This window comes from Coregonus clupeaformis, chromosome 20 (assembly GCF_020615455.1).
Source record: "Coregonus clupeaformis isolate EN_2021a chromosome 20, ASM2061545v1, whole genome shotgun sequence".
Taxonomy (NCBI): domain Eukaryota; kingdom Metazoa; phylum Chordata; class Actinopteri; order Salmoniformes; family Salmonidae; genus Coregonus; species Coregonus clupeaformis.
In genome coordinates, this window is record NC_059211.1 from 58276390 (window position 1) to 58303869 (window position 27480).

The 27480-nt window shown below is 40.8% G+C and overlaps 2 protein-coding genes across 5 annotated transcripts in view; both read right to left on the reverse strand.

Moving 5' to 3' along the window:
• Positions 1-9586, reverse strand: part of LOC121533952 (circadian locomoter output cycles protein kaput-like) — a 39278-nt gene extending 29692 nt beyond the window's left edge. For all 4 annotated transcript variants that reach the window (XM_041840345.2, XM_041840342.2, XM_041840344.2 and 1 more), the window contains exon 1: positions 9499-9586. The gene's annotated coding sequence lies outside the window, so the exon portion shown is untranslated. The remainder of the gene's footprint in view (positions 1-9498) is intronic.
• A 7216-nt stretch (positions 9587-16802) lies between these two features.
• On the reverse strand, positions 16803-26604 carry LOC121532980 (neuromedin-U-like). Its single transcript, XM_041838755.2, has 7 exons — positions 26437-26604; positions 21949-22004; positions 21590-21637; positions 21315-21368; positions 20213-20245; positions 18415-18495; positions 16803-16820 (listed from the first exon to the last, which is right to left on the reverse strand). Exons 1-7 carry the CDS (start codon positions 26585-26587, stop codon positions 16803-16805), a joined length of 441 nt encoding a protein of 146 aa, XP_041694689.2. The 5' UTR covers positions 26588-26604.
• Positions 26605-27480: the final 876 nt, after the last annotated feature.

Here is a 27480-nt window from a genome sequence, read left to right on the forward strand (position 1 = left end):
ACTGTACCGGTACCCCCAGTATATAGCCTCCCTACTGTTATTTTATTTTACTGCTGCTCTTTAATAAATATTTTTGTTTTGTTTTTACTTATCTATTTTTTACTTAACACTTTAATTTTTTTCTTAAAAACTGCATTGTTGGTAAAGAGCTTCTAAGTAAGCATTTCACTGTAATGTCTACACCTGTTGTATTCGGCGCATGTGGCAAATAACATTTGATTTCATCTGCAACCAAATACACATTTACACACACTTTGCATATACACCTTCTCTTTCTCTCCCGCTATCAGATAGGAGGCTGCACCTCTCCCTGTTAAATCACATTCAGACAATAAGAGAGGGTGTGCCTGCTACAGTGCACACTGTGGTTAATGGTTTCTAATTAGTAGGCTGACATTTCCAAGAAAAGGGAGAATACAGTGGATTTCTTGGTAAGTGGCGTTACTGACAAACAGCAGCAGGCTTGATGATTCTTCTGTTGGTCATTGACCCGTACTGTAGCTGGGCTTAGGCTAAAGCCTAGGTCTGGAGCTATTCCTCTATCCATGCTGCTGCCCAGTGCCCTGCCCAGTCTCTCCACCAATGGGTTGCTGAAGCCCCCAGAACTGGGCAGCCAGCTGTGTTCCACCCACAAACATGCATCTGCAGCCCTGGCAGCACAAAAGGAGTCTTTGTTTGCATTTGTGTCCCACAGCCCACAGACAGGAATGTCTGAGAGTAGAGCATCAGTTTCCACTGGCAGCGGGAGAAGGGAGAGGCTGGCAGGGGCCACGCCACTGTCCCACAGGGGCCTGAACCATGCCAAGGACCCCACACTGCAGCCAACTGGGTCAGTGGGGTTCAAAAAAAGAGAGAAAGAGGGGGATGAGCACTGCCAGCACAGGGGAGGAGGAAATTAAAAGATCCCATGCCAACTGGCCAACTGTCCCCTGGTCACCACCTACCCCCATATGTGTCATGAGTGTTGGCCTACATGAGCGTTTTCCTCTGCATGTGAACAAGTTGTGCAGACACGCCTGGTCCAAAGGTTGTCTTTATTGGCTGGGGTCAAACAGACTAACAAAAACATTTCCGATTCCATAGTCACCTGCTACACTAGCATGACTCATAAGACAACAGAGTCAAGAAACACCTCACCTACTGCACACACATACGGCAACATTACCTCCACGACACTGATTCTCAACACAGGGGCCCCACAAGGGTGCAACCTCAGTCCCCTCCTGTACTCCCTGTATACCTGGGCACGCCCCCATCCTAATCAACGGGGCCGTGGTGGAGACGGTCAAAAACGTTAAGTTCCTCGGCGTACACATCTCCGAGGAGCTGAGATGGTCAAACCACACGGACACCATGGTGAAGAAGGCACGACAGAGACTCTTCAACCTCAGGATGCTGAAGAAATATAGACTGTCTCCGAGGGCCCTCCGTGCTCTACAGGAGCACCATCGAGAGCATACTGTCGGGCTGCATCACAGCCTGGTACGGCAACTCCACAGTTGCGGAACGCTAGGCGCTACAGATGGTGGTACGCTCAGCCAAACACTGCCTGCATATGTCTATTAAACTTCTAATCTAAATCATCATAAAACACTGGAGCGCACAGCAGCATATAGGCTAGCATCACAGCCAATGGTGATGATGATCAGGGATGTCAATTTATTAAAGCAACAATTTTCTTCAGTTTTAAGCCTTTAATCCCAATACTTGTTGCAGGGTTTTCTGCAAAGAAATCTGTTTGTCACATACATCCCAAAAGGTTTGAATTTCCCCTACAGATGACCAACTACAGCCCAGCAACAATGTATTCCTGCTGAGATCAACACCATTAGGTCTAATGTTCATATCATCAAACTCAGTCCTGGGGCTGGATGGAGGGAGGGTGGAGGGAGACATCAGTTCAGTGGTTGACGGACTGCTGTAGCCCAGACAGTGAGATCACTGGCTATAGGGGAAATTCCCACAGTTACAGACTGCTGAATGAGGAAGAGTGGGCTCTCTGGAGATGCAAGATACAGACAGACTGCTCTGGCAAAGTCATCAAGGAGCCCTCAGTAAGTCCAGAGCTTTCTAAGCAAGACTAGCCTACATCATAGCAGACAAATCAATACACCAACAACACAAATGAAAACAAGTACTACAGTAGACAATCACACCAACATCAGAAACCATATTCAATAGATATTTTATCCCAAGATAGTCAGGTACATATTTATTTTTAAAATCAGGCCATGATCCCAAAACACTTACATGACACCATTTTGACTTATTAACTGGACACATTTTACCAATGACTTTACTTTACTTGGGCAAACCCAAAGACCCGCTTTGAGAAACCCAAATTCAAGACTCATCCCCCAATAGGCAGCCACATAGCTAGATCATCAAATCTAAATTACATATACACATAACCTCAATTCATCACAGCATTTATACAGAAATTCTTCAGACCACATTAACTTACTAGACCGTCACACCAATGGTGCCAGTCTAAATGGAATCCTTGCATACAGACTGTACAGTACATTCCTCAAAATCCATGCAGCCTTTTTCCTCATCTCCTTACTTCCTTCACTTTAAGAGATGTCCTGTAAGGCAACCAACCCACTGCAGCCTGTGGTCTCAGCACACTGCTTTGTTCAAAATATCCACATGGAAAATAGAAAAACCAATGAGAATCATACTCAAATTTTATCAAGTCCTGTGGTCTGGGCCAGTCTACATAGTAGGAATATGAAACAGTCGTTACCTAACATTCTTGTGACGTGACCCACCTGAAACTTCTCAAATGTCCTTGTGACCAGCCAACGAAACAAACAACGTATCGTGCCAGAACGCAGTCTTGAGCAGAGACCCAGAGTGAACAGGCAACTAGCCTAATACAACCCACTATTTGGGAAAACAGCCTCAAAACACCCATCACATTCTTTCTTGCTCTTAAGTCCGCAGTTTTGGTTTATATTAATCCAATAAACTGTTGGACCAAGGATGGTGTTAGGGTGTTGATTTGGGTTTCATTGGGGTTGGCTGTGGTGGACTGTGTATGTTTTCAGAGGACAAGGTGGTGCCATGTGAGAGCAGCGCAGTGCTGAAGGTTCTGTTCTAGAACCGTCAGCCCAGAGAGTCGCCCTGCCTGCTCTGCTACTCCCAGAGGTTTTGATTAGAGATTAATCACAAGTAAAACATCTGGGTCATTCTGAAGCTCCCACAGTAGTCACACACCAGTCAGAAACACACACAATCACACACCTCCTAAACTTATTTACAACCAAGGCTCGGCACTGTGTCAGTCAGCTGGGATGGGGAGTTCGGTACCACAGATGTTAACACAAGCTTCCATCTGCTCCTAGAACCACATGAAAGTAAACCTCTGTGTAAAGATATGTGTGTGTCGTGTCTTGAACCTAACGAGAGAGGGAGAGAGAAAGTCAGGCACATACAGTGGGGAGAACAAGTATTTGATACACTGCTGATTTTGCAGATTTTCCTACTTACAAAGCATGTAGAGGTCTGTAATTTTGATCATAGGTACACTTCAACTGTGAGAGACAGAATCTAAAACAAAAATCCAGAAAATCACATTGTATGATTTTTAAGTAATGAATTTGCATTTTATTGCATGACATAAGTATTTGATACATCAGAAAAGCAGAACTTAATATTTTGGTACATAAACCTTTGTTTGCAATTACAGAGATCATACGTTTCCTGTAGGTCTTGACCAGGTTTGCACACACTGCAGCAGGGATTTTGGCCCACTCCTCCATACAGACCTTCTCCAGATCCTTCAGGTTTCGGGGCTGTCGCTGGGCAATACGGACTTTCAGCTCCCTCCAAAGATGTTCTATTGGGTTCAGGTCTGGAGACTGGCTCGGCCACTCCAGGACCTTGAGATGCTTCTTACGGAGCCACTCCTTAGTTGCCCTGGCTGTGTGTTTCGGGTCGTTGTCATGCTGGAAGAGCCAACCACGACCCATCTTCAATGCTCTTACTGAGGGAAGGAGGTTGTTGGCCAAGATCTCGCAATACATGGCCCCATCCATCCTCCCCTCAATACGGTGCAGTTGTCCTGTCCCCTTTGCAGAAAAGCATCCCCAAAGAATGATGTTTCCACCTCCATGCTTCACGGTTGGGATGGTGTTCTTGGGGTTGTACTCATCCTTCTTCTTCCTCCAAACACGGCGAGTGGAGTTTAGACCAAAAAGCTCTATTTTTGTCTCATCAGACCACATGACCTTCTCCCATTCCTCCTCTGGATCATCCAGATGGTCATTGGCAAACTTCAGACGGGCCTGGACATGCACTGGCTTGAGCAGGGGGGACCTTGCGTGCACTGCAGGATTTTAATCCATGACGGCGTAGTGTGTTACTAATGGTTTTCTTTGAGACTGTGGTCCCAGCTCTCTTCAGGTCATTGACCAGGTCCTGCCGTGTAGTTCTGGGCTGATCCCTCACCTTCCTCATGATCATTGATGCCCCATGAGGTGAGATCTTGCAAGGAGCCCCAGACCGAGGGTGATTGACCGTCATCTTGAACTTCTTCCATTTTCTAATAATTGCGCCAACAGTTGTTGCCTTCTCACCAAGCTGCTTGCCTATTGTCCTGTAGCCCATCCCAGCCTTGTGCAGGTCTACAATTTTATCCCTGATGTCCTTACACAGCTCTCTGGTCTTGGCCATTGTGGAGAGGTTGGAGTCTGTTTGATTGAGTGTGTGGACAGGTGTCTTTTATACAGGTAACGAGTTCAAACAGGTGCAGTTAATACAGGTAATGAGTGGAGAACAGGAGGGCTTCTTAAAGAAAAACTAACAGGTCTGTGAGAGCCGGAATTCTTCCTGGTTGGTAGGTGATCAAATACTTATGTCATGCAATAGAATGCAAATTAATTACTTAAAAATCATACAATGTGATTTTCCGTCTCAAACAGTTGAAGTGTACCTATGATAAAAATTACAGACCTCTACATGCTTTGTAAGTAGGAAAACCTGCAAAATCGGCAGTGTATCAAATACTTGTTCTCCCCACTGTACAGACAGAGGGACGGGGACGGGGACGGGGGTTAAATTGAAGGATATTCTCTCAATTCTAGTGCTATAATAAATCAAGGATATTAGGCTACATTCTGATGAAAGCAAACTAATCCCTGTTTCCATCCTCTTTGCCCAAAGACAGAGCCAGTCTGACCTCCATTACTACTGGACGGCACCACTTAAGTGGAGATCACGATCTACACAGAATATCCACCGTCTGGTCTGAATCACCACTGACATTTATCTCAGTCCTTCACTAGCAAATGTCTGACCTAGGTAGTGCTATACTAGTGTTTACCTACTCTCAAACCTCTAGCAATATACAAGGAATACACAAGAGACGAAGACATTAAACCTGACAATTCGAAGATGAGGTCAATGCTATATAATGTGTTGTGAGTTAAAACAAAAGGCCAATTTATCCTTTCCAATAAGATGCCCATTACATAAATACAAAACAAAAAAATTGGCTAATGGCTTGCTATTTCAGACGATGGTCAAAGACGTGACATATTGTTGTCAGTGACAAAAGCTTTGCTATAACAAAGGCTGTAATTTCAGGCAGCACCACATTAGTGTACAAATGCCAGAGACCACAGACAAGCTTATGCTAGAAGAAAAAGCCATCTGCGTCCATCTCTGCCTGAACATCACGACACAGAGTGGTCAGTTTGCGTCAAACGGTTGACATACATCCTGAAATGAGAGGGGGTGTCCTACACTAAAATGACACTTAGACCTAGATACATTACTGTACATTACTGGAAAAGACCACCTCAATACCTAAAAAGGGGACAGCAGTGTGGAGTAGGCCTAGTGGCACGAGCTGGATTTGGATATTAGCCTCCATTCTACTGGAAGATCAGAATGAAAATGAGGGTAAATTCAGAGTAGCTACACAAGGGATGTGGGCTTACAGCCGTACTCATACGTGCCTGTTTCTATGTCTCCTCACTCTGCCACCTTTAAAAAGGACGTTCTGTTTGTGTGTTTCCTCATTCATTCTTTCCAACAGAGAAGTCATCACACCCCCACATCATGGATCAATTCCCGAACTCCACAGCCCCTAGTTGATTATTATGTACACATTTCACAAAGGTTTGGATGTTGTTTTTTTTACACTGCAATTGCGATTGATTTCAAGACGGTCAAAGGTCTTTTGCAGTGAAGAACTAACAACATGCTCTAAGATCAAAAGCCCTAAGGACATAGTACTATCAGGCTGTAATGTAACTGTAGTCGGTGGGCACACGATCTGTTCTGCCATGCCCTGCTGCAGTGAATCAGCTGTCAGGTTCAGCTTAGAGATCCCTAGGCTGTTGTGTTGTTTTTCTGTAAAAGCAAAAGACTGGCAATCAACTAGCCACCTAATTCACGCCACCTTCAAATCAATAGGACTTTATCAAGGCATCAAATGAACAACACCATACGTCACTCCATCTGAGGGCAGACAATATTGTATGCCGGAGTCTAGGTGTCAAAATGCACATCTCCTAATAAACGTATTTCCTTACTGTGCAATTTCTAAGAATACAAGGTTTAGGCTAAGCAATAAACTGTGTACTATTTGGGGAGCGACTGACACACCTAACTTGGTCTCGGTCAAACCAAAAGTCACTGTGCAGTTTCTAGAATTCAGACAACAGGCTACTGTGCAGCAGGTTATGGCTTCCTGCCCAATATTGTGAGTGATGTGACGTGGCACCCGATGACGGTTTGAGGGAAGGGAGCTGCCAAGGGCCATAAAGGCCATGCTGTGTGCAGTGCTCAATGACAACTTCTCCACGAATTCCTAAACACAAACAACAACACTGAGGTCACACAGACACAGCACTAAAGAGATCACAAGATGCAGGGCAAACTAGGTATCTCTAGTACTGTCAACTAAACAGATACAGCTCAGGGTGGATAACAATTAAGAATGATAAGAATGTGTATGCTCTGATGAAGGTCTTGCAACTGAAAGCTTAGCCTAATTAAATGAAATGTGTGCATTGATCCTGAGTGTGCGTTATCTTTATTCCATTACAGAATAGGAATTACTAACCATGGCCTGCCCTGAACAACTTGTTCCACCATAGAGCCACTCAACAACTTCTTATTCCATTTCCATGGTTAAATAGATGCTTCAGCATTGGTTACACGCTGCGTCTGTCAGTGCAGATATTGGATCGGCATAAGTCAGAGGGAAACTTATCAATAACAGATGACATATCCATCCTGGACTAGACAAACATTGGCCATTGTTAGATGATACTGGGAAATTCCACGGTAACAGAGTGCTGTTGCAAAGTTTGGTAACATAATGACCACACGAACAGCACATCACTCTGTTACTAAAATGTGCATCTGCACTGTTCAAATAAATGTGTTTTTGTAAACATTTTCAGTGGAAATTGTTCAAAGTAGTCCTTGTGCATAGAGTTGTATGGTTTGTTTAACTTCGCAATCATTGTTTTTTGTTTGACATACATTTTAAAGTGAAAAATCAGTCTCGTGTCACTGTTAACTACCGTGGAATTGCCCTACTGCTTGTTTTACAGCTGATAAAGAAACATATTGGTATGTTTTCAAGGCTGTCCAACCCTACTGAGCATCACAGGAACCAGTGCACCCAAATTGCAATTATCAGGCATTCCATGCATTAAACTAAAAATGTGTAGCCTACATCAAGGTAGTAAAATAATACATTGATGATGGTCAGATAGTTCTAGTTGAGTAGCCTATTGCCATTTAGACTTCTACCAGTGGAATACATTGTAGCCGAGTCAAAAGCCATATACACTGAACAAAAATATAAAATCAACACGTAAAGTGTTGGTTTCATGAGCTGAAATTTAAAAAATCCCAGAAATGTTCCATACGCAACAAAAAGCTTATTTCTCTCAAATGTTCCACAAATTTGTTTACATCCCTGTCAGTGAACATTTCTCCTTAACCAAGATAATCCATCCACCTGACAGGTGTGGCATATCAAGAAGCTGATTAAACAGCATGATCATTACACAAGTGTACCTTGTGCTGGGGACAATAAAAGGCCACTTTAAAATGTGCAGTTTTGTCACACAACACAATGCCACAGATGTCTCAAGTTTTGAGGGAGCTTGCAATTGGCATGCTGACTGCAGGAATGTCCACCAGAGAATTGAATGTTCATTTCTCTACCATAAACTGAGGAGTATTTATGTCTGTCATAAAGCCATTTTGTGGGGAGAAACTCATTCTGATTGGCTGGGCCTGGCTCCCCAGTGGGTGGGCCTATGCCCTCCAAGGCCCACCCATGGCTGCACCCATCTTACATTTTACTCATTTAGCAGACGCTCTTATCCAGAGCGACTTACAGTTAGTGAGTGCATACATGTATTTTTTTTATCATACGCACCCTTGCCCAGTCATGTGAAATCCATAGATTAGGGCCTGATGAATTTATTTCAATTGACTGATTTCCTTATATGAACTGTAACTCAGTAAAATCTTTGACATTGTTTAATGTTGCGTTTATGTTTGCGTTCAGTATACCTGCTCAAATGTTGTTTACAAGAGCCACTGTATCTGCATACAACTATCTGTGGTCTGCATTTTTTTACCCATAGCCTACATTTAATGTGCATTTTTCGCAAATGTTCAAGACTGCAGCTATTTAGTTTACTGGCGCACGATGTTCTCCCTCATTCTATGAGGCAAAATCCGAGTTTCGAATTGCAACTGTAGCTAATTCTTGATTACAGTTTCTATTATGCCCATTGGCAGCATATCTGATCACTGACAAACCCATTCAAGCTCATGCTAAATGTTCATCCCCGCTATAGCCAACGGATTTCCTCTGCATAATATTGATTTGTATTTCTCACTGGATCAACCGGTTCGCTACGTTTACAGGTTGCGTCCGCGGAACCTGGGTGAAAATGTTCTGGGTAACTTGGATTTGTTTCACACGGTAGAGCCCAAATCCCTGAGAAAGCTTCCGATTGTTACATTTTTACTGTGCAATCACATCCACAGCTACTGTCCACTTCGCTGCACAACCGCAGCGTTCAACCCCAAAATGAACATCGCTAGAAATTACAGTGAAACAGACGCAACTGTGCTGTCATTCCAAACGCGCACCCGAAACCAACTGCGCGTTTCATCACTCCAAAACAGGGTCACTGCGAGCAACCAGGTTAAATATAGAAACAAAGTTAACACATTATGCGACAGATATATCAACAATATTAAAGATGGTTAACATTCGAAACCCGGGGCATATTTAAACATCAAAAACATCTGCGGCGTTCTGCTGCTCACTCCCCGGTATTTGTAGCTTAGATTATGAATGTGGGTCACCAGGCCTTCTGAATCAAGCAAACATAGCAAAAAAAAAAAAAAACAGCTCCATTTATTCCTCTTCAATATGACTGCATCTGCACTATGACAGACGCGTTTCCAAATTATTGTGGATTTTGTCGGTAAAAATATAATTCTCACCTTGTCTGTTCATCGGGATTTTCCTGCTCCTTGTTTTTCTGCGCTGGGTTGAACTGGAGTTGGAAAAACAGCAGGGCCTACCGCGGTCTCTTGACGCGCATGCGCATTATTACTGAGTATTCAATTTGGCACAATAAACTCATCAATATCTTACAAATATTGTAAGACGTTTGAATGAATTATGTTTCGCTTTGATAATAACACAAAGCCTATAGCCTAGCACAACAACCATAACCATAATATTTTTGTTGTAGAATTATTATATTTTTGAAAGAAGCAGCCTACATTTTGGAGGCACTTCAAAAAAGTGTTTTGTGTGTAGGCCTACCTACGTAATTATTAACTTTAAAGTCAACATGGATAAATAGCTAATTTAATATTTTATAGGCATATTAAATACAAAACCAGATGTTTTATATAATTCATATATTCAATGATTTATGTTTCATTGTTTATATTAGTGGTTCATCATCTGTAAACTAAAAGGATGACCACCACACAGCCAAACTCATTTTTGTTTCTTCCATGCAATATTGTAAAGTACTATTCTTTTGAATCTTCTTGTCATATTTTCTTTAATTGTATTATAGTTGTTGTGTATCTATAGCGGGTTTATTGCTGCGTTTACATGCTATCCGAGTAATTGGAAGTTCCTAGTTCCAACTGGGAAGTTTCACTTGAAAGACCCTTCAAGTCGGAATTAGCTTAGAAGTCGGGAAACTCGGAGAAAATGTTGTTGCCGAGTTGTGACGTTTCACCACTGACCTTTTACCTTTTCAAACAAAAGATGACATCAAATCCATTTTTGATAACTACAGATATTGTCAATGTTAAGCAAGCTAGCTAAGTTAATTATAAGCAACGTTACCTAGCCTGTCAACCTTATCAAGATAGCTAAAGTCTTATTATTGGTTGAAGAATTGTTCCGACCAAAAAGTACAAAGAATGAAACGAAGTCGTATTTCCGATATCACAGGTAGGAAATAGGAAACTCCGACAAGCATCTGAACGCAGCATATAGCCTATAATTTGTTGCTATTGAATAAATTTTTTCTCATAATAGCCTACCCTACAAACATTTGCTTCATGTAGGACTATGTATACTGAACAAAAATATAAACACAACATGTAAAGTGTTGGTTTCATGAGCTGAAATAAAAGATTCCAGAAATTTTACATAAGCACAAAAAGCTTATTTCTCTAAAATGTTGTGCACAAATTTGTTTCCATCCCTGTTAGTGAGCATTTCTCTTTTGCCAAGACAATCCACCTGACAGGTGTGTCATATCAAGAAGCTGATTAAACAGCATGATCATTACACAGGTGCACCTTGTGCTGGGGACAATAAAAGGCCACTCTAAAATGTGCAGTTTTGTCACACAACCCCACAGATGTCTCAAGTTTTGAGGGAGCATATAATTGGCATGCTGACTGCAGGAATTTCCACCAGAGTTGTTGCCAAAGAATTGAATGTTCATTTCCCTACCATAAGCCGCCTCCAACGTCATTTTAGAGAATTTGGCTGTACATCCAACCAACGTCACAACCGCAGACTGCGTTTAACCACGCAAGCCCAGACCTCCACATCCGGCTTCTTCGCCTGCTGGACCGTCTGAGTAAAATCTTTGAAATTGTTGCATTTTGCGTTTATATTTTTGTTCAGTATATAAATGTGCTTTTATTTGTGTATATATATGTATCATAAAACAGAATGACAACAAACGCAATCCCTCTTTTGCTATTAGATGGTGTAAAGAAACTTTATCTGAAGTATTGCATTCCAGTAAACAACATGTTGGCTACTATGTTTGTTTCATATGAATATATTTAAGAATGGTCAGGTTTTTGGCTACGTACGCGCTCTCTGAATTCCTCTTATACAAATGTTCAAAATCTTCCGCCTTCATGAGCCGCTCACTGCGTTGGCAGGGTGTCAATTAGGTCAAACTCTCGAGTCCATCAACCTTTATTGTGCGCGCGGGAAAATATATGTTTGGCAGCTGATGTGTCCAATCACTGGATTGTGCGCTTTCACGATAGGATTTACGTCAAACAGAACGCCCTTTAAAAGTTGTGCCCGAGCTTTCCACATTTTTGGTTATTTTATAGCTCAATAGTTCCTACAGTTAAAAGTGAAAGCAATTTAAGAAAAGCTCCTGTATTTTAGGACTAAGTGGGAGCTATCACTATTTCAACTATCTGTTTCTTAGATTTGTGAACAAATAAGAGTGGGAACAAGGAGAGATATACTGTATAATCGAAATGGATCAGGATTATTCAGCTCATCTGTAAACCCACACAATCCACAGAAATAATAAATCCAGTAAGCCACTATTAGCCTACTACAGAACCTCATATTTATGTTGGGTCTTCAGACCTGACTTCACCTGGTTGTTTGAAAATGCTGGACTTTTTTGTTTAGCCAATTATCACCATATCATAACCTACTCTGAAATGTATCCAATTGATAAGGGTATAAAGTACAGCAAGAACATGAAATCTGGCACAGTACTTGAACTATAGTCTTTATTGTCTTATTACTATTGACCTCACATTCCATTAATGATAGCTCTTGGGGCATAGTTCAGTGCAAAGTCAGTTTGCAGGTTTGCAAGCTGACAAATAAACTGTATTTAGGCTACTGTGTTACTAAAGGTGTTGCAGCATGCTGGATGTGGAAGATTACTGTATAGGCCAACATGGTAATAATAGTGGACTACTGGACCTAACTACCATCATGACACAAAGTTCTGTCTGCTTTGGGATATTCTGTGGCCCCTGCTAAAATGTGCTGTTTCCCTGGAGGAATTTATAAAAAACAAACACTCAGAACCTGACCAAATAGCTGAGAACAAACACTTTATACTGTATGGTTTTCAACACTATGAGAATAATCTTTCTACAATTTCTAAATGAGGGAACATTTTGATGTTTCTCTCATTGTAGAACCGTATTAATCTGAAGCTACTAGCGGCAGAATTGCTATGATAAATGTCTGCTAAGTGAGTTGATGTAGCCTATAAGATTTTGCTGCAGTTCTATGCTTTCCAAGGACAGCTTTAGCTGATAGAAATTACATCCATGTTAGAAACTGTGTTTAAGTACATATATTTGCAGCTGGTGAAGTTTATTTGTTGCAGCATGTGGACATCTACTGTTCAGATGAAGAACTGCGCCTTGGCTTGGAGCAGCTATCTTCTATTTCTTGTATCCCCCCACAAAACAAGGGATTTGTCATATTATCAGTTTGATCAACGAAAGAGACCAGCCTATCTCCCTTTAAGGTCAAGGTTTTCAACAGTCTTAAAGGAAATGTACCATTGCCTTGGGATGGGCTTGGTGCTGAACAGATAAGGACTATGTTTTCTGAGATGTTCTTTTTGCAACCACTAGAAAGTGCCATGATCAAATATTTTTTCAACACAAACGTTGTTTTTTTTCAATCTTTTTGGTAAATTTTTCAGATGTAAGTGGTATATTTTCAAAGCTCTAAGTACAAAACTCTAAACTGATAACACTTGTAATGCCTCTTATCTTATGTCCAGAACCTTTGATTGAGCATTCATTGGGGTATCAAACATCTTTCACCCGGGTCATTTATGCAAAATCAGTTTTTATGATAATTTTTTGTCACGATACATCAGATAAGGAATGATAGGCTCACCATGTAGTCATTTTAACTACCATTTTATCTAATAGTTACAAATACAAGGTACACATTTCAAAACTGTTATTTTTAAAGTGATGAATAGAAATACAGATGTGTGTACGTCTTCTGTTTTATCTGGTGCAATATTATGTCCAGCTGGCAGGTATTGTATTTTACCAGCCCTTCTCACTCTTTGACAGAGCATTCTGGCTGGTGACAGAATACATGCTTTCTGCTTGGATGAGTTCTCACACCGCAGCCTGCTCATGGACTAATGTGTCACTGTCTTCCAGATACTTCTTTCAAATAAATACTCACACAGTGGGTGAGAAACCAGAAAGGAAAAAGAGACAGACACTGATATTAATAGTTTTTAGGTAACAGAAAACAAAGTATACATTTTTATTCTATATTCTAGACCAGACTCTCCACAAATATTTTCCTAAGTGACAAAACCATTAATTATGCTGCAATGCTGTAAGGTAAATACAATTAGTAAGTCATCAGAATCAGTTTAGTTCTTCACCGGAATGTAATAGTTGGTAGCTGAAACAATTTGAGCTGTTGGTAATATATAACAATACATGCCATTTAGCAGACGCTTTTATTCAAAGCAACTTACATTCATGCATGCATACATTTTACATACGGGTGGCCCCAGGAATCAAACCCATAATCCTGGCGTTGCAAGTTTCAATGCTCTACCAACTGAACCATACAGGACCATGAGTGGGAGGCTGAGGGAGTTGGGGGTGTGAAAACGAAAAGCCACCCCCAAAACAACTCTCTGAGTGTGAGAACTCATCCAAGCCGGAAAGCATGTGTTCTGTCACCAGCCAGAATGCTCTGTCAAAGGGTGAGAAGGGCTGGTAAAATACAATACCTGCCAGCTGGACATAATATTGCACCAGATAAAACAGAAGACATACACACATCTGTATCAATTACAGTTTTTTTCAATCCCGTCAGTGCAATTTTCAGAAGTACTATATGTGGTACATTTTCACAACTCTAAACACAAAAATCAAAACAGATAATCAAAATGGCTCATGTTTCAAAACTCTACAATCAAATTCACAAAGTCACTTGTTCACTGCACCAAATCCCTCTTTCAGTTTGAATGCATATTCAATCTAAGTATCTGTTTTTTAAAATGCAATATTCACTTTACTTTAGATATGATTTTCTTGTAATTTGTTAACAATACAATTAAAGATGCACTATGCAGAAATCGCTCTGCCATTTCCTAGTTGCTAAAATTCTAATAGTTCGTCCAATTTCAGTTTATGTGACAAAACAAGCAAGTATAGTGTAGATAATCATTGTACCATCTAAACCACTGTGAAATAACTTTTACATAACCAAAATAATATTGTATTTTCAGCTGTTTGAAGCTGTTTTACAAAAATAAACTTAAGAACGGGAAGCATAGAAATAGCGCACATAGAACAGATCTAACGCTTCTTAGACTATGTTAATTTGGTTGGTGTTGCCCAAAAATTTACATATTGCAGCTTTAACTATCACTTAATTAAACTGCTCAAAACCGAAAACTACTGAGCCAAAATTATGTAGTGCCTAGTCAACAGTTTTCTTCAATTGCTTTGGTGCTATTTTCACAAGTATGTGGTGAATTTTCAAAACTCTTAGTACAAAACTCCGAACTGGGAACACTTGTTATGCAGCCAGTCTTACAGTCATTGGTATATTCCCACTGGGCACAGACGTCAGTACAACGTCTTGTTTTGATTTACATTTGGTTGAGTTGTCAACTAACGTCAATTCAATGTGAATCAACAAAAAATGTCACCTTGTCATTGGATTTAGGTTCAAATGTGGGTGAAAAAAAATATGAAATGCCCTTACGTCAATTACTTTTTGCAAATCAAATCAGTTTTCCATGTTGATTCAATGTCATAACATTTATTTTCTGGGGTTGAAATGACGTGGAAACAACGTTGATTCAACCAGTTTTTGTCCAGTGCATTGAGACAATAAGCAGCCTTTCTGCTCTTTAGTCTGTTAGAAAGGTGGATTTCAATCATAACAGAATGTGGTGCAGCACAATAGTGTTGGGTGAGATCTCAATCTTGTGTCATTATAGATGTTTCAGAGAGAGACAACATTTGTGTGTGTAATTTTTTTGAGCATACTAATTAGGCTATGGGCACGACGAGTTTTCAGCTCACACACACACAAACACACACTCCGCTTTCGTGTTCACTGACAATTTTCCAGTTGCGTCAGGACCTCTTTGTGCAAGTTTCATAAGCAGTATCTGTCTTTCTGCAAAATCATGCCACCACAAAAATAACCATATAACAATGTTTTTAATTCAAAAGATACCTCATTGTAACACAAATAAGACTTTTGGACCAACAAAGACTATTTTATTTGGATTCTTTAATTTCATTGTGTACATTCAACATCACTATACAATGGTCATTAAGGGGTTGTGGCGGAGGTCTGGACCACTCTATGAAGGTTGTTCAGTTCTCTGGTTCTGTCATCTCTGTACAGCATATAGTAGGGACTCTGTAACACATTGTTTTAAAGGGTCAAGGCCATGCAAGCACAAACACATTAGGTTACTACTATAATAATAATAATAATAATAATAATAATAATAATAATAATAATAATATACAGTATGCCATTTAGCAGACGATTTTATCCAAAGTGACTAACAGTCATGCATGCATACATTTTTATTACTCATGATAATATTGATACTCTACATATTCACAGTAATACTTACCAAAGAGTTTCATGGAAACCTGCCTCCCCACTCTGTCAGATTACAGTTTGATATGTATTTTTTCTTATCCTGACACTTTCAGGGTACACTAGTAAATATACATTAATGTTACAGCACTGTTTACTAATAATAATGGCGTTGCGAAATATCCCATACCTTACGTTTACTCAAATTCTAGGGATCTTCTTCCATTTCTTGGCTGTAAGTAAGATAAGGAAATATTACTGATGTAAGAAATCAAATAAACTTTTGAATGGAGTTAATTCCTGTTCTCTGAATGTGTGTATTCATACCCGATATACGAAGAACCCTCTACTATGAATTCCCCCAGGTCCCTGGAGATCATCCTAAACAGAAAGCACACCGAATATATTAATGAACAGGTGCTATACATTCAGCTATGGTCTCATTTGAGTAGGGCAGTATTTATTCAGCTGAAAACTGCTTTCCGATGATTTTTTTTTATTACAATTTCAGTTGGAACAGAAAGCAGTGTGCTAGATATCCTTGTTGAAGCTCCTTTTCCACTTATTTCATTATTTCGTAGGCAATACCATTAGAGCAGAGATCACTCCCATTGAGTCTCCACCGTAACAGACACACACTAAGCTGAGCACTTTTCCTCTCACAGTTCTGCTGTAGCTACTATGTCAATGCCAATCCCAGGTAGAATTAAGGATTAATTATGTTGAGTTAAAGCACAGCAATGTGGAAGTTCACCTGTCAGATGCTCTAATTTTAGACCGTAATTACCTGCATCATGGAAAAGAACAGCTAATGTAGACAGAGCGAGTACAGAGAGTGACAATATGTGTGTAAAAAAGGTAGCCTCTATACGCACAATGAATCACATGCATCACATACTGTACACAAACACACATCACTTACACAACAGTCTCATAATAGGGCGTCACACTGAAAAAAGGACAAATCCTGTATACGTTGACAAAGTGAAAAGAGCATATCCTCATCATTTCCTGTATTGACTTCTAAGGGCACGACAAGAGTTTTAGCTCTCCCATGTAAATAAAAGCAAAGGATGCTCACAAGATCTTTCACTTGATCATTACTATTACACTATAACAAAGTACTGTAAATTGTGGTGGCTTTGTTATATGTGAGTCTAAATATGAATAATAATTTGATAATTTGATAATGTACAAGTGGGTATTAATAGGCGTGTGAATTTTTGTTGCATATCCCAAATCTCCCTGAGATACTCTTTGAGAATGGGGCCAGTGTCTGCCATTATCAATGGCAACCCTGGAGCAATTAGGGTTAAGTGCCTTGCTCAAGGGCACGTTTGTCACCTTGTTGGCTCGGGGATTCAAACTTGCCACCTTTTGGTTACTGGCCCAATGCTCTAAACGCTGGGCTACCTGCAGCCGGCTGCTAAGAGATTAGGGCAGGGGTCTCCAAAAGGTCGATCCTTGAGCTACCAGGAGCTCGCAGACCACCTATGAGTATCTAGCCAAACAAGTACATGCAATTTTCACGTGTTCCACCGCAAACTAATCTCAGAAGTATCAGACACCGCAAGCTCCCAGCTACTGTCTAACCAACGCAACATTAACATTATCCCACCCGTGGTAAGCCACTATTGGCTTAAAAAGCCAAACCTAACACAATATCTGCCAATTAATTTCCAGCAATATTGCCCCTTTCTGTCTGTGTGGTGCGGGCGTTTGTCTATCACTCCATGTGTAGCCAGTAGTGATGGGTTGTTCGCGAAGGATTGGCTCTTTTTGAACGGCTCTTTTTGGTGAACGTCGGCTCCCTGATTTGCATACTTTTACTATTGCTTTTTGAGCTGCAGACATCGATTATCTGCAGATACATTATAAAAACATTATCTGAATATGGTAATTCCTCAGTGCAGGAACAATATAGTGAGGAGAGAGCCTCATTCTGGTCCATGCTAATATTTTCAGTGTAACATTTTGTCTTCATTTATTTTGCAGGCCATCTAATAATTTGGTCAGGTAAAAATGTATTTGAACTCACATTTCACGATCTGACATAATGGTAGGCAATGTTCTAGGCTTTAAAATTAGATATTTACAAAATGTTCCTGGTTTAAAGAAGAGCCATTTGGGAGCCAAATAAACGTATCTTTTAGGTGAACAGAGCCAAATGATCCGGCTCAAAGAAAAGACTGCCCATCACTAGTAGCCAGTTGATGTGATAACCATCTTGTGGGTTGACAGAGATACTTTCCCCAAAACCTTCTCAATTAAATGTTAACTGCAATGTAGGCTTACCTGGCAGAAGTAGACCATGAATAAGTACAGTATATTATTTGTATCTATTATTTGATATTTGCAAACTTTTCCATGAAATAAGCAGCAGCAGTACAGAACCATTAGTAGCTTGCAACATGTTTCATTTTTTAAAAGTAGCTCTCATGCTAGAAAAGGTTGGAGACCCCTGGATTAGTGTGATATTTCCTCTCCAAAGAAGTGACAGGTGCAGAATAGATGTAAAAAGGAACATGCAGATCGGTACATACGCGCACCACAAACTCCTCTCCTCTTTCTCCTCTGGTATGAAGTTGAGGAACAAGCTGCAGGAGAGGGTGCATCACAGGGGACTGACACATCCACATACGGACAGACATGAAGAAACATGAGAACCATGAACAACTGCCCTAAGACAGAGACAAAGGGCTGGGGGCTGCAGAGAGGACCATATACACACACAACATTATCACTAGACATCCCATTCATACAGGCACAAGCACACACACACACACACACACACACACACACACACACACACACACACACACACACACACACACACACACACACACACACACACACACACACACACACACACACACACACACACACACACACAGTCCTCAGTACAACCCTGTGTTCATTTGCACACTCTGCATTCATGTTTAGATCAACAGAGCACATAGTGACAGCTCACTCTCCACATGCAGGCCATGCCAGGACATAGGACTGCTCTACAGATGTAATGTACTGTACCAGCCTCATGCGTAGGTCATATTGGACAAAATTTGGTGTGGGATGTCATAATGACGTAATTGATCTGATGGCAGTCCCCAGCCCCAATCAGATAACCTGATTACAATCAATTAGACTTATTCTCATGGCGTAATCACAATGTCTAGGAAAGACGTCATATTTTCATTGTTATCTGGTTGACATGTTTTATATTTTATCAACTCAACTTGATTTTACTGTGCTAACATCCTCTGAGGAAAAACTAACCTTTGCAAAGCCAATCTCCACCCAGTGACTATAAACAAAGCTATATCCTAAATGAAATAATGAAGCCTTCACCAGAAATAGAGGATGGCATTTTGGTTCCATTACAATAACTTGGAGACTTGAGAAGAAAATGGTTGGTACTTAAAAATAGTCTACCATGAATTATTCAGATGGGGCAGAAAATGTGTCTGTTCATTGTCCTTTCTGTTTATCTAATTTAAACTGATGATGTTCCCCACGTCGGTCACCCTGATGACACAGTGGAAGGGAGGGGGGCATGAGGAATTCAAAGTAACTCATGCAAACAAGACAAGATACATGGATGTGGACACGTGCTGCCCCCCAAATTGTTTCCAAGAAAGTGTGCATCTTGCATGCAGAGCAAGAGACAAGGGGGAGGGAAGCACTGTGGCAGGTGGAGCAGTGTTTTTTCAACTTTCTTTATACCAGAGATAGGCAAACTATGGTATTTCCTGTACCAGGAACCAGAAACGTAGGGGCCTATCTCCTTGGAGGACAGCTATTGAGAACTGACTACGTTAACAAGCTGAGGGACTGGGCAGCAATAGGGTTTGTGTGCATGCACGAGCAGGTAAGAGCTGGGGTAATGTAATATGCAACAGAGTCAATGCAATTCATGCCTCATAATATTTTGGTTACTCTGAAAATAAAAACTAAACTAAAACGTAACACTTTTTCAGGGTTAAAATTCACTTTATAAAGTAAAAAAGTAATACCATACTAATAGCACAGTACAAGTAACAAAGAATTTTAAAAATGCAGTGTGCCTTGTTAAGCCGCAAAGCAGTGCACAGTGAACTTGAACTTTAACCCAACTTACCGCCCCCTCTGTTAGGCCAGCACCTTGTTGCTTAGCATAATGAAATAAAAACTATACACAAGCAAACACACACACAAACACACACACACACACACACACATATTTCAAAAGGTTTGATGTTGATTGCATTGAAAGGCGTTCACTAAAGGCAACATATTTCAATAGACATATGAAACAGACATGATGAAACAGACATGATAAAACAGACATAATGTCACACTTACCCTTTTACTAGGATTGTCCCGCGCTTTCAAGTCCTGCAATGACAAGAAAACAAAACTCAATTTACTCTTGAGAATGATTAAAGGAGTAGTTCACTATTTTACAACTTGATGTTAGATGGTTCCTCACCCTGAAAGTAGTCTATGAGCCAGGAGAAACCATGGTTAAGTTTTCTTTATACAGCCATTACAAATATCAGCTAACTTTAGCCACCGCTATTTAAAAATCAATGGAAATGATGGTGGCATGTGTGCATGTAAAAAAATTATGTCCAAATCATCTGAAATCAACTGTACATGTGGTTTGATGTTACTTAAAGGTGATTGGACCATTTAAAAGGAAAACATGCTCACGTGCTGCCATCACTTCCATAGATTTTTCGCGAGCGGTGGATAAAGTTAGCTGAAGGTTTGTAATGGCTGTTTAAAGAAAACTGAACCATGGATTAGTGAACTGCTCCTTTAAACACTGTATATGCACCAAGTGTACAAAACACTAAGAACACCTGCTCTTTCCATGACATAGACTACCCCAGGTGAAAGCTATGATCCCTTATTGATGTCACTTGTTAAATCCACTTCAATCAGTGAAGATGAAGGGGATGAGACAGGTTAAAGAAGGATTTTTAAGCCTTGATACAATTGAGACATGGATTGTGTATGTGTGCCATTCAGAGGGGGAATGGGCAAGACAACATATTTAAGTGCCTTTGAACGGGGTATGGTAGCAGGTACCAGGCGCACTGGATTGTGTCAAGAACTGCAACGCTGCTGGGTTTTTCACGCTCAACAGTTTTCCGTGTGTATCAGGAATGGTCGACCACCCAAAGGACATCCAGCCAACTTGACACAACTGTGGGAAGCATTGGAGTCAACATGGGCCTGCATCCCTGTGGAACACTTTTAACATCTTATAGAGTCCATGCCCCAACAAATTGAGACTGTTTTGAGGGCATCTCAATAGTAGGAAGGTGTTCTTAATCTTTTGTACACTCAGTGTATGTGCAACTGTGTTGTGCTCACGGAACAGGATAAACCACTATGTGTGTACATGTGATATGATTATTGTTTGAGCTACTATGCTGGAACATGAAGGGTGGAATACCTTAGACTTCTGTACAAGCATCAACACACAGAGTTCTCCCAAAACATCAGGTGTCTAGAGTAGCAACCAGAGAGCAGGGGAGAGGAGGTGAGAGAAAGAATCTGATACAGTTGTACAACCTTTTTCATTTCAAGCCTGTAAGTGAGTATTTCAATTTCATCATAATTGGAATTGATCCTGAACTTGAAAATACGTGAGAGTGAGAAATCATTGAACATGAATCTATTCTCTTCAGTGCTTTCATTTGATCATTTCATTATTCTAGTCTTACTCACCTGAAATGGCAGGTCTGCAGAAAGGTAGGATGAGCACACATCTTCTAGCTATGGGAGACAAGACAGGAGAGTGCTGTTATGAGAGGGGGAGTGAAGAATTCACATGTCTCTTTGTTTCAAAGGAAAGCAACAACTCAGTCTTAGTATAGAGAGAGAGAGAGAGAGAGAGAGAGAGAGAGAGAGAGAGAGAGAGAGAGAGAGAGAGAGAGAGAGAGAGAGAGAGAGAGAGAGAGAGAGAGAGAGAGAGAGAGAGAGAGAGAGAGAGAGAGAGAGAGAGAGAGAGAGAGAGAGAGAGAGAGAGAGAGAGAGAGAGAGAGAGAGAGAGAGAGCGAGAGAGAGAGAGAGATTCTGTGGCCTACCTGGTTGAGAAGCTGGTCCTGGTCTATCGTTGCTCTCTGCTGTTGTATTGGAACACCTTCCATTGAAACACAGACAGACACAAGAATCATTACATCTCTATCATCACATTGATGCTGTAGCACTGAGCAGGTAGGAGTGTGCAGATTGTTTTTACACAACCATAACAATCCACTTCCAGTGCATCACAAACAGAACCCTCTTTGGTTCCAGATAGAACCCTTTTTGATTTCAGGTAGAACCCTTTTGTGTTCCATGTATAACCCTCTGTGAAAACGGTTCTTCAAAGGGTTCTCCTATGGGGACAGCCGAAGAACCCTTTTAGGTTCTAGATAGCAAAAAAAATTCTAAGAGTGTATGGTATGATGTGATCATATTATTTTGTTCATATTGAAAACTCATAGTGACCAACTATAAACCAACAGCTCTGTATCCCAAAAGTCTTCCCCATAAGGAATGTCTTTCTTACAGACCACTATTTAACTTATAGATCCCTCTTTCCCTATTTTCATCTGAATTGTCCTAACAGCACACAGCAATACCTATGCTCTCTCCCTGTCACCATTGTGGTTTAAATGTCTCTAAACACCTGTGCCAATAATCACATAAGAGCATCAAAGCCGCATCAATCGCTCAATGTCACAGAAAATAACCCTTAACAAATATAATTTCTCATCTCACTGAAGAGGGATTGACAGATTGCCATTCTAAATCTATTTATGTCTCAATTATTTGTGATATTATTGCTGTTTGGAGCCAAATCCAAGCCACTGTTAGGAGTCATTATGACTGTTTGTCAGGGCCACAGTTTGCCTGCCTCAGATTAGGTTGACATGTCTCTGCCCCATGCATGGCTGGGGGGTAATTGTAGTAGATTCAAGCTGTCAGTCATAAAACAAAGAAAGGAGTGAGAGAGGGAGAAGAGGGCCATGCATGAGAGAGATTAAAGAGAGAGCGAAACTACCAGTGCAGTAAGTACTGTTACAGGTTTTGGTTTTTCCATTTATGTTTTGAGGTTGGACTTTAGCACGTATAGCTCGTTAGCACGTAGGGCTCACCGATTGGTGTCACCTCGTTAGTCAGTATGTGTTACACTTGTGCTGGTTGCCATCTTGTTAGTGGGAAGGTGTTTCACCTGTGCTAGCCCAGGTACTATTTAAGAGTGGCTGGCCCAGTGCTCCAGTTATCTTGATAGATGCGGAGGGTGGCTGGCCCAGTGCTCCAGTTATCTTGATAGATGCGGAGGGTGGCTGGCCCAGTGCTCCAGTTATCTTGATAGATGCGGAGGGTGGCTGGCCCAGTGCTCCAGTTACCTTGATAGATGTGGAGGGTGGCTGGCCCAGTGCTCCAGTTATCTTGATAGATGCGGAGGGTGGCTGGCCCAGTGCTCCAGTTATCTTGATAGATGCGGAGGGTGGCTGGCCCAGTGCTCCAGTTATCTTGATAGATGCGGAGGGTGGCTGGCCCAGTGCTCCAGTTATCTTGATAGATGCAGAGGGTGGCTGGCCCAGTGCTCCAGTTATCTTGATAGATGCGGAGGGTGGCTGGCCCAGTGCTCCAGTTATCTTGATAGATGCGGAGGGTGGCTGGCCCAGTGCTCCAGTTATCTTGATAGATGCGGAGGGTGGCTGGCTCAGTGTGCCAGTTGTCTTGATAGGGTTAACACCTTTAGTTGGCTTTCCCTATTTTGAGTTCTAGACAAACAATCCTTCATCTGATTTCATTTTGCTACACATTTTTTGTTTGCTTCCTGTCTTTAAGTTTGGTGTGGGTTTTTCTTTTGTTTGCCTCTTCTTGGGCAAATTTAGTGGCCGCTCATGGTGGGTGTCTTTTAGGTTCCAGTTGTTGTTGCTAGTCAACTTTCAGTGGAGACCCCCATGAGTGTCTTTCAGAACCCCTCCTAAAACCCCACCTGTTTCATTTTGGTTGTTGGTCAGTGACTCTTTGTTAGTTCCCCCTTCTGTTTGAGGGACATTTTTGGTGTTCTTGCTGGGGAATGTAACAGTACACTAAAATCATAATTTTACATAATATTACCAAAACATTAGGAGTTCCTCTCCAACTGCTGTATGTTTTGTATATGGCTATGGGGAGGCATTAGAGTAAAGTGTAATTTGGTACTAGAACAACAGGATGTGAAGCCGCATTAGACCTACTGCTGGTGTGAGCTTCTATATGCTTAGGCTACACCAGTTCTCTATGCTGCACAGTTTACAATCAATACAATTCCGGTCTGAGAAAATCCAATCTTGGATAAAAGGTTGTAAAAAAACATATGTTGTAATGAAAGGAACTCGCCCCCCTATCAACTCTAGTTCTCGATATGGGACCAACAAGACCCCAGGCCATCTTCAGAACAAAATAAACGTACCAATTGAAAGTGCTGAAGTAAATGTCAAATATTTCTCAAACCTTTTCTCTCCGTTGGGCAAGTTCCCAAGAATGCGTAATTACGTACAATAATATGTTTGGCATGTAAGATAATCTTGAGTTTAAACATTGATATGGATGTATTCGTATTGTAAGGAATTTAAATATATTGTAACTACCTTTGGTCTACAGTTTTATTTTTTAAGGAGATGTAAACTCTCATTGCACTTTAAACATATAATGCTTTATTTTGTAGGCTAAACAAGTTCCTTTCTATCTTTTCAACATATATACACTACCGGTCAAAAGTTTTAGAACACCTACACATTCAAGCGTTTTTCTTTATTTTTACTATTTTCTACATTGTAGAATAATAGTGAAGACATCAAAACTATGAAATAACACATATGGAATCATGTAGTAACCAAAAAAGTGTTAAACAAATCAAAATATATTTTATAATTGAGATTCTTCAAATAGCCTTTGCCTTGATGACAGCTTTGCACACTCTTGGCATTCTCTCAACAAGCTTCACCTGGAATGCTTTTTCAACAGTCTTGAAGGAGTTCCCACATATGCTGAGCACTTGTTGGCTGCTTTTCCTTCACTCTGCGGGTCCGACTCATCCCAAACCATCTCAATTTGGTTGAGGTTGGGGGATTGTGGAGGCCAGGTCATCTGATGCAGCACTCCATCACTCTCCTTCTTGGTAAAATAGCCCTTACACAGCCTGGAGGTGTGTTGGGTCATTGTCCTGTTGAAAAACAAATGATAGTCCCACTAAGCCCAAACCGGATAGGATGGCGTATCGCTGCAGAATGCTATGGTAGCCATGCTGGTTAAGTGTGCCTTGAATTCTAAATAAATCACAGACAGTGTCACCAGCAAAGCACCCCCACACCATAACACCTCCTCCTCCATGCTTTATGGTGGGAAATACATATGCGGAGATCATCCGTTCACCCACACCGCGTCTCACAAAGAAACGATGGTTGGAACCAAAAATCTCCAATCCAGACCAAAGGACACATTTCCACCGATCTAATGTCCATTGCTCGTGTTTCTTGGCCCAAGCAAGTCTCTTCTTCTTATTGGTGTCCTTTAGTAGTGGTTTCTTTGCAGCAATTCGACCATGAAGGCCTGATTCACACAGTCTCCTCTGAACAGTTGATGTTGAGATGTGTCTGTTACTTGAACTCTGTGAAGCATTTATTTGGGCTGCAATTTCTCAGGCTGGTAAGTCGAATGAACTTATCCTCTGCAGCAGAGGTAACTCTGGGTTTTCCATTCCTGTGGCAGTCCTCATGAGAGCCAGTTTCATCATAGCACTTCATGGTTTTTGCCACTGCACTTGAGAAACTTTAAAAGTTCTTAAAATGTTCCGTATTGACTGACCTTCATGTCTTTAAGTAATGATGGACTGTCGTTTCTCTTAGCTTATTTGAGCTGTTCTTGCCATAATATGGACTTGGTCTTTTACCAAATAGGGCTATCTTCTGTATACCCCCCCTACCCTGTCAATACACAACTGATTGGCTCAAACACATTAAGAAGGAAATAAATTCCACAAATTAACTTTTAAGGCACACTTGTTAATTGAAATGCATTCCAGGTGACTACCTCATGAAGCTGGTTGAAACAATGCCAAGAGTGTGCAAAGCTGTCATCAAGGCAAAGGGTGGCTATTTGAAGAATCTCAAATATAACATAAATTTGATTTGATGTCTTCACTATTATTCTACAATGTAGAAAATAGTAAAAAATATATAATAAAATAAATAAATAAGGTGTTCTAAGACTTTTGACTGGTAGTGTATATTGTTGTTTTTTTGCAAAGAAATGTCTGTTATATAAGTGGTAAATGCAAATAGAAGAACTGAATATGATTAATAATTTAAGTGAGCTTGTTGATTACCAATTTATGTTGAATAGTTTTGAGCTTTTGATTAAAACTTTACATTTTTCATAACCTATTCAATTAGGCTACATCAGACCCGCAAACATTTTCCATAGCCTAAAGAAGTTTAACGTTTTTACATCTTGACTTGGACATATAGCAATGCACAAGACTGTCCATATTCTATACCCAAAGCATGGTCAAAATATATTTTTTTACTTACTTTTGCAGACGGGTAATGCTGAGATGAGGAGAACAAGGAGGGTGAGGCTCGTGCTGCTGAGCGGGTTCATTGCGCTGGTGCTGAGGCTGCTCATGTAGCTCGCGCTGCCGCTCTGAGAGACTATGGTTTGGCACTGAGAGGTCTTCATCATGACTTCTCTCTGGTTGCTCTTGGGTTATGTTCTTGCTGATCTGTGATTTCAAATCATTCACCGGAACAATTTTAAAGCCTGAGGTCACCCCCTCTCTACATCAATGACAGTACAGTGCGTCATTAATTCCACACGTGCATACACTAGGGCCTATTTAATTGATGATTAAGGCTAGGAGGAAACATGATGCTATAACAACAGAAATAACATTCTGCCTGAACAAATAAATGAATGAGATATAAAACAGCAAAACAAAATATCAGAAATTATTACTAGTTTTACAATTATTTTATGGTATAGTCTAAATCCAGGCCTTTATAACACTAAACCGTCAATATAATGAAATAGATATTGTAGCTTAATTAATTTATATCCTCATCAGTCAATCAAATGGGTTCAGACTTGACAAGAAAGTGACAGGTAATGAAAACACGATATTAGAGAACAAAACATTACTATTTAAGACCGTGGGAATTGAACAGTTGGCTATTCAGACCTACTTTTAAAATAAATATTCAGCTTATAGGTTTTAAATAACGGCTTAAAGTTAGCAAATTTGGTTAATTGGAATTCATCAACTCTGTTGGAGGTGAGAAAAAGTGTATTTCCTGTATGTGGAAGATACTCGGGTGAGGGTCGACAACTTTCAGCACTTCACAGGCGTGGACAGGGCTCGGTCAGGAAAGGGTTTTATGGAGGCGCAGAAATTGCATAATCAGGCGAGTGCCTTCATGTCAGGAGGTCCTATGAAACACTACGACTGCCTGGTATGTGACTGCTGTTTTTCCACCCCACTCATGTAAGAAATGGAAGCGCCATTTTACAGTCTTTTGAACAATGTAGTCTCGAATAGCAGGTTTGGGGCCCCCAGCCTGCACAACGGGTCAGCGAGG

Bases quoted from the DNA above. Each gene is read 5' to 3' on its own strand.
- LOC121532980 (XM_041838755.2), bottom strand. From the start codon at position 26,587: ATGATGAAGACCTCTCAGTGCCAAACCATAGTCTCTCAGAGCGGCAGC. The intron at 21,638-21,948 runs GTAGGCCACAGA...TGTCTCCCATAG, and splicing joins AGGACCAGCTTCTCAACCAG to CTAGAAGATGTGTGCTCATC. The intron at 21,369-21,589 runs GTGAGTAAGACT...TTGCTACTCTAG, and splicing joins CTGCAGACCTGCCATTTCAG to ACACCTGATGTTTTGGGAGA.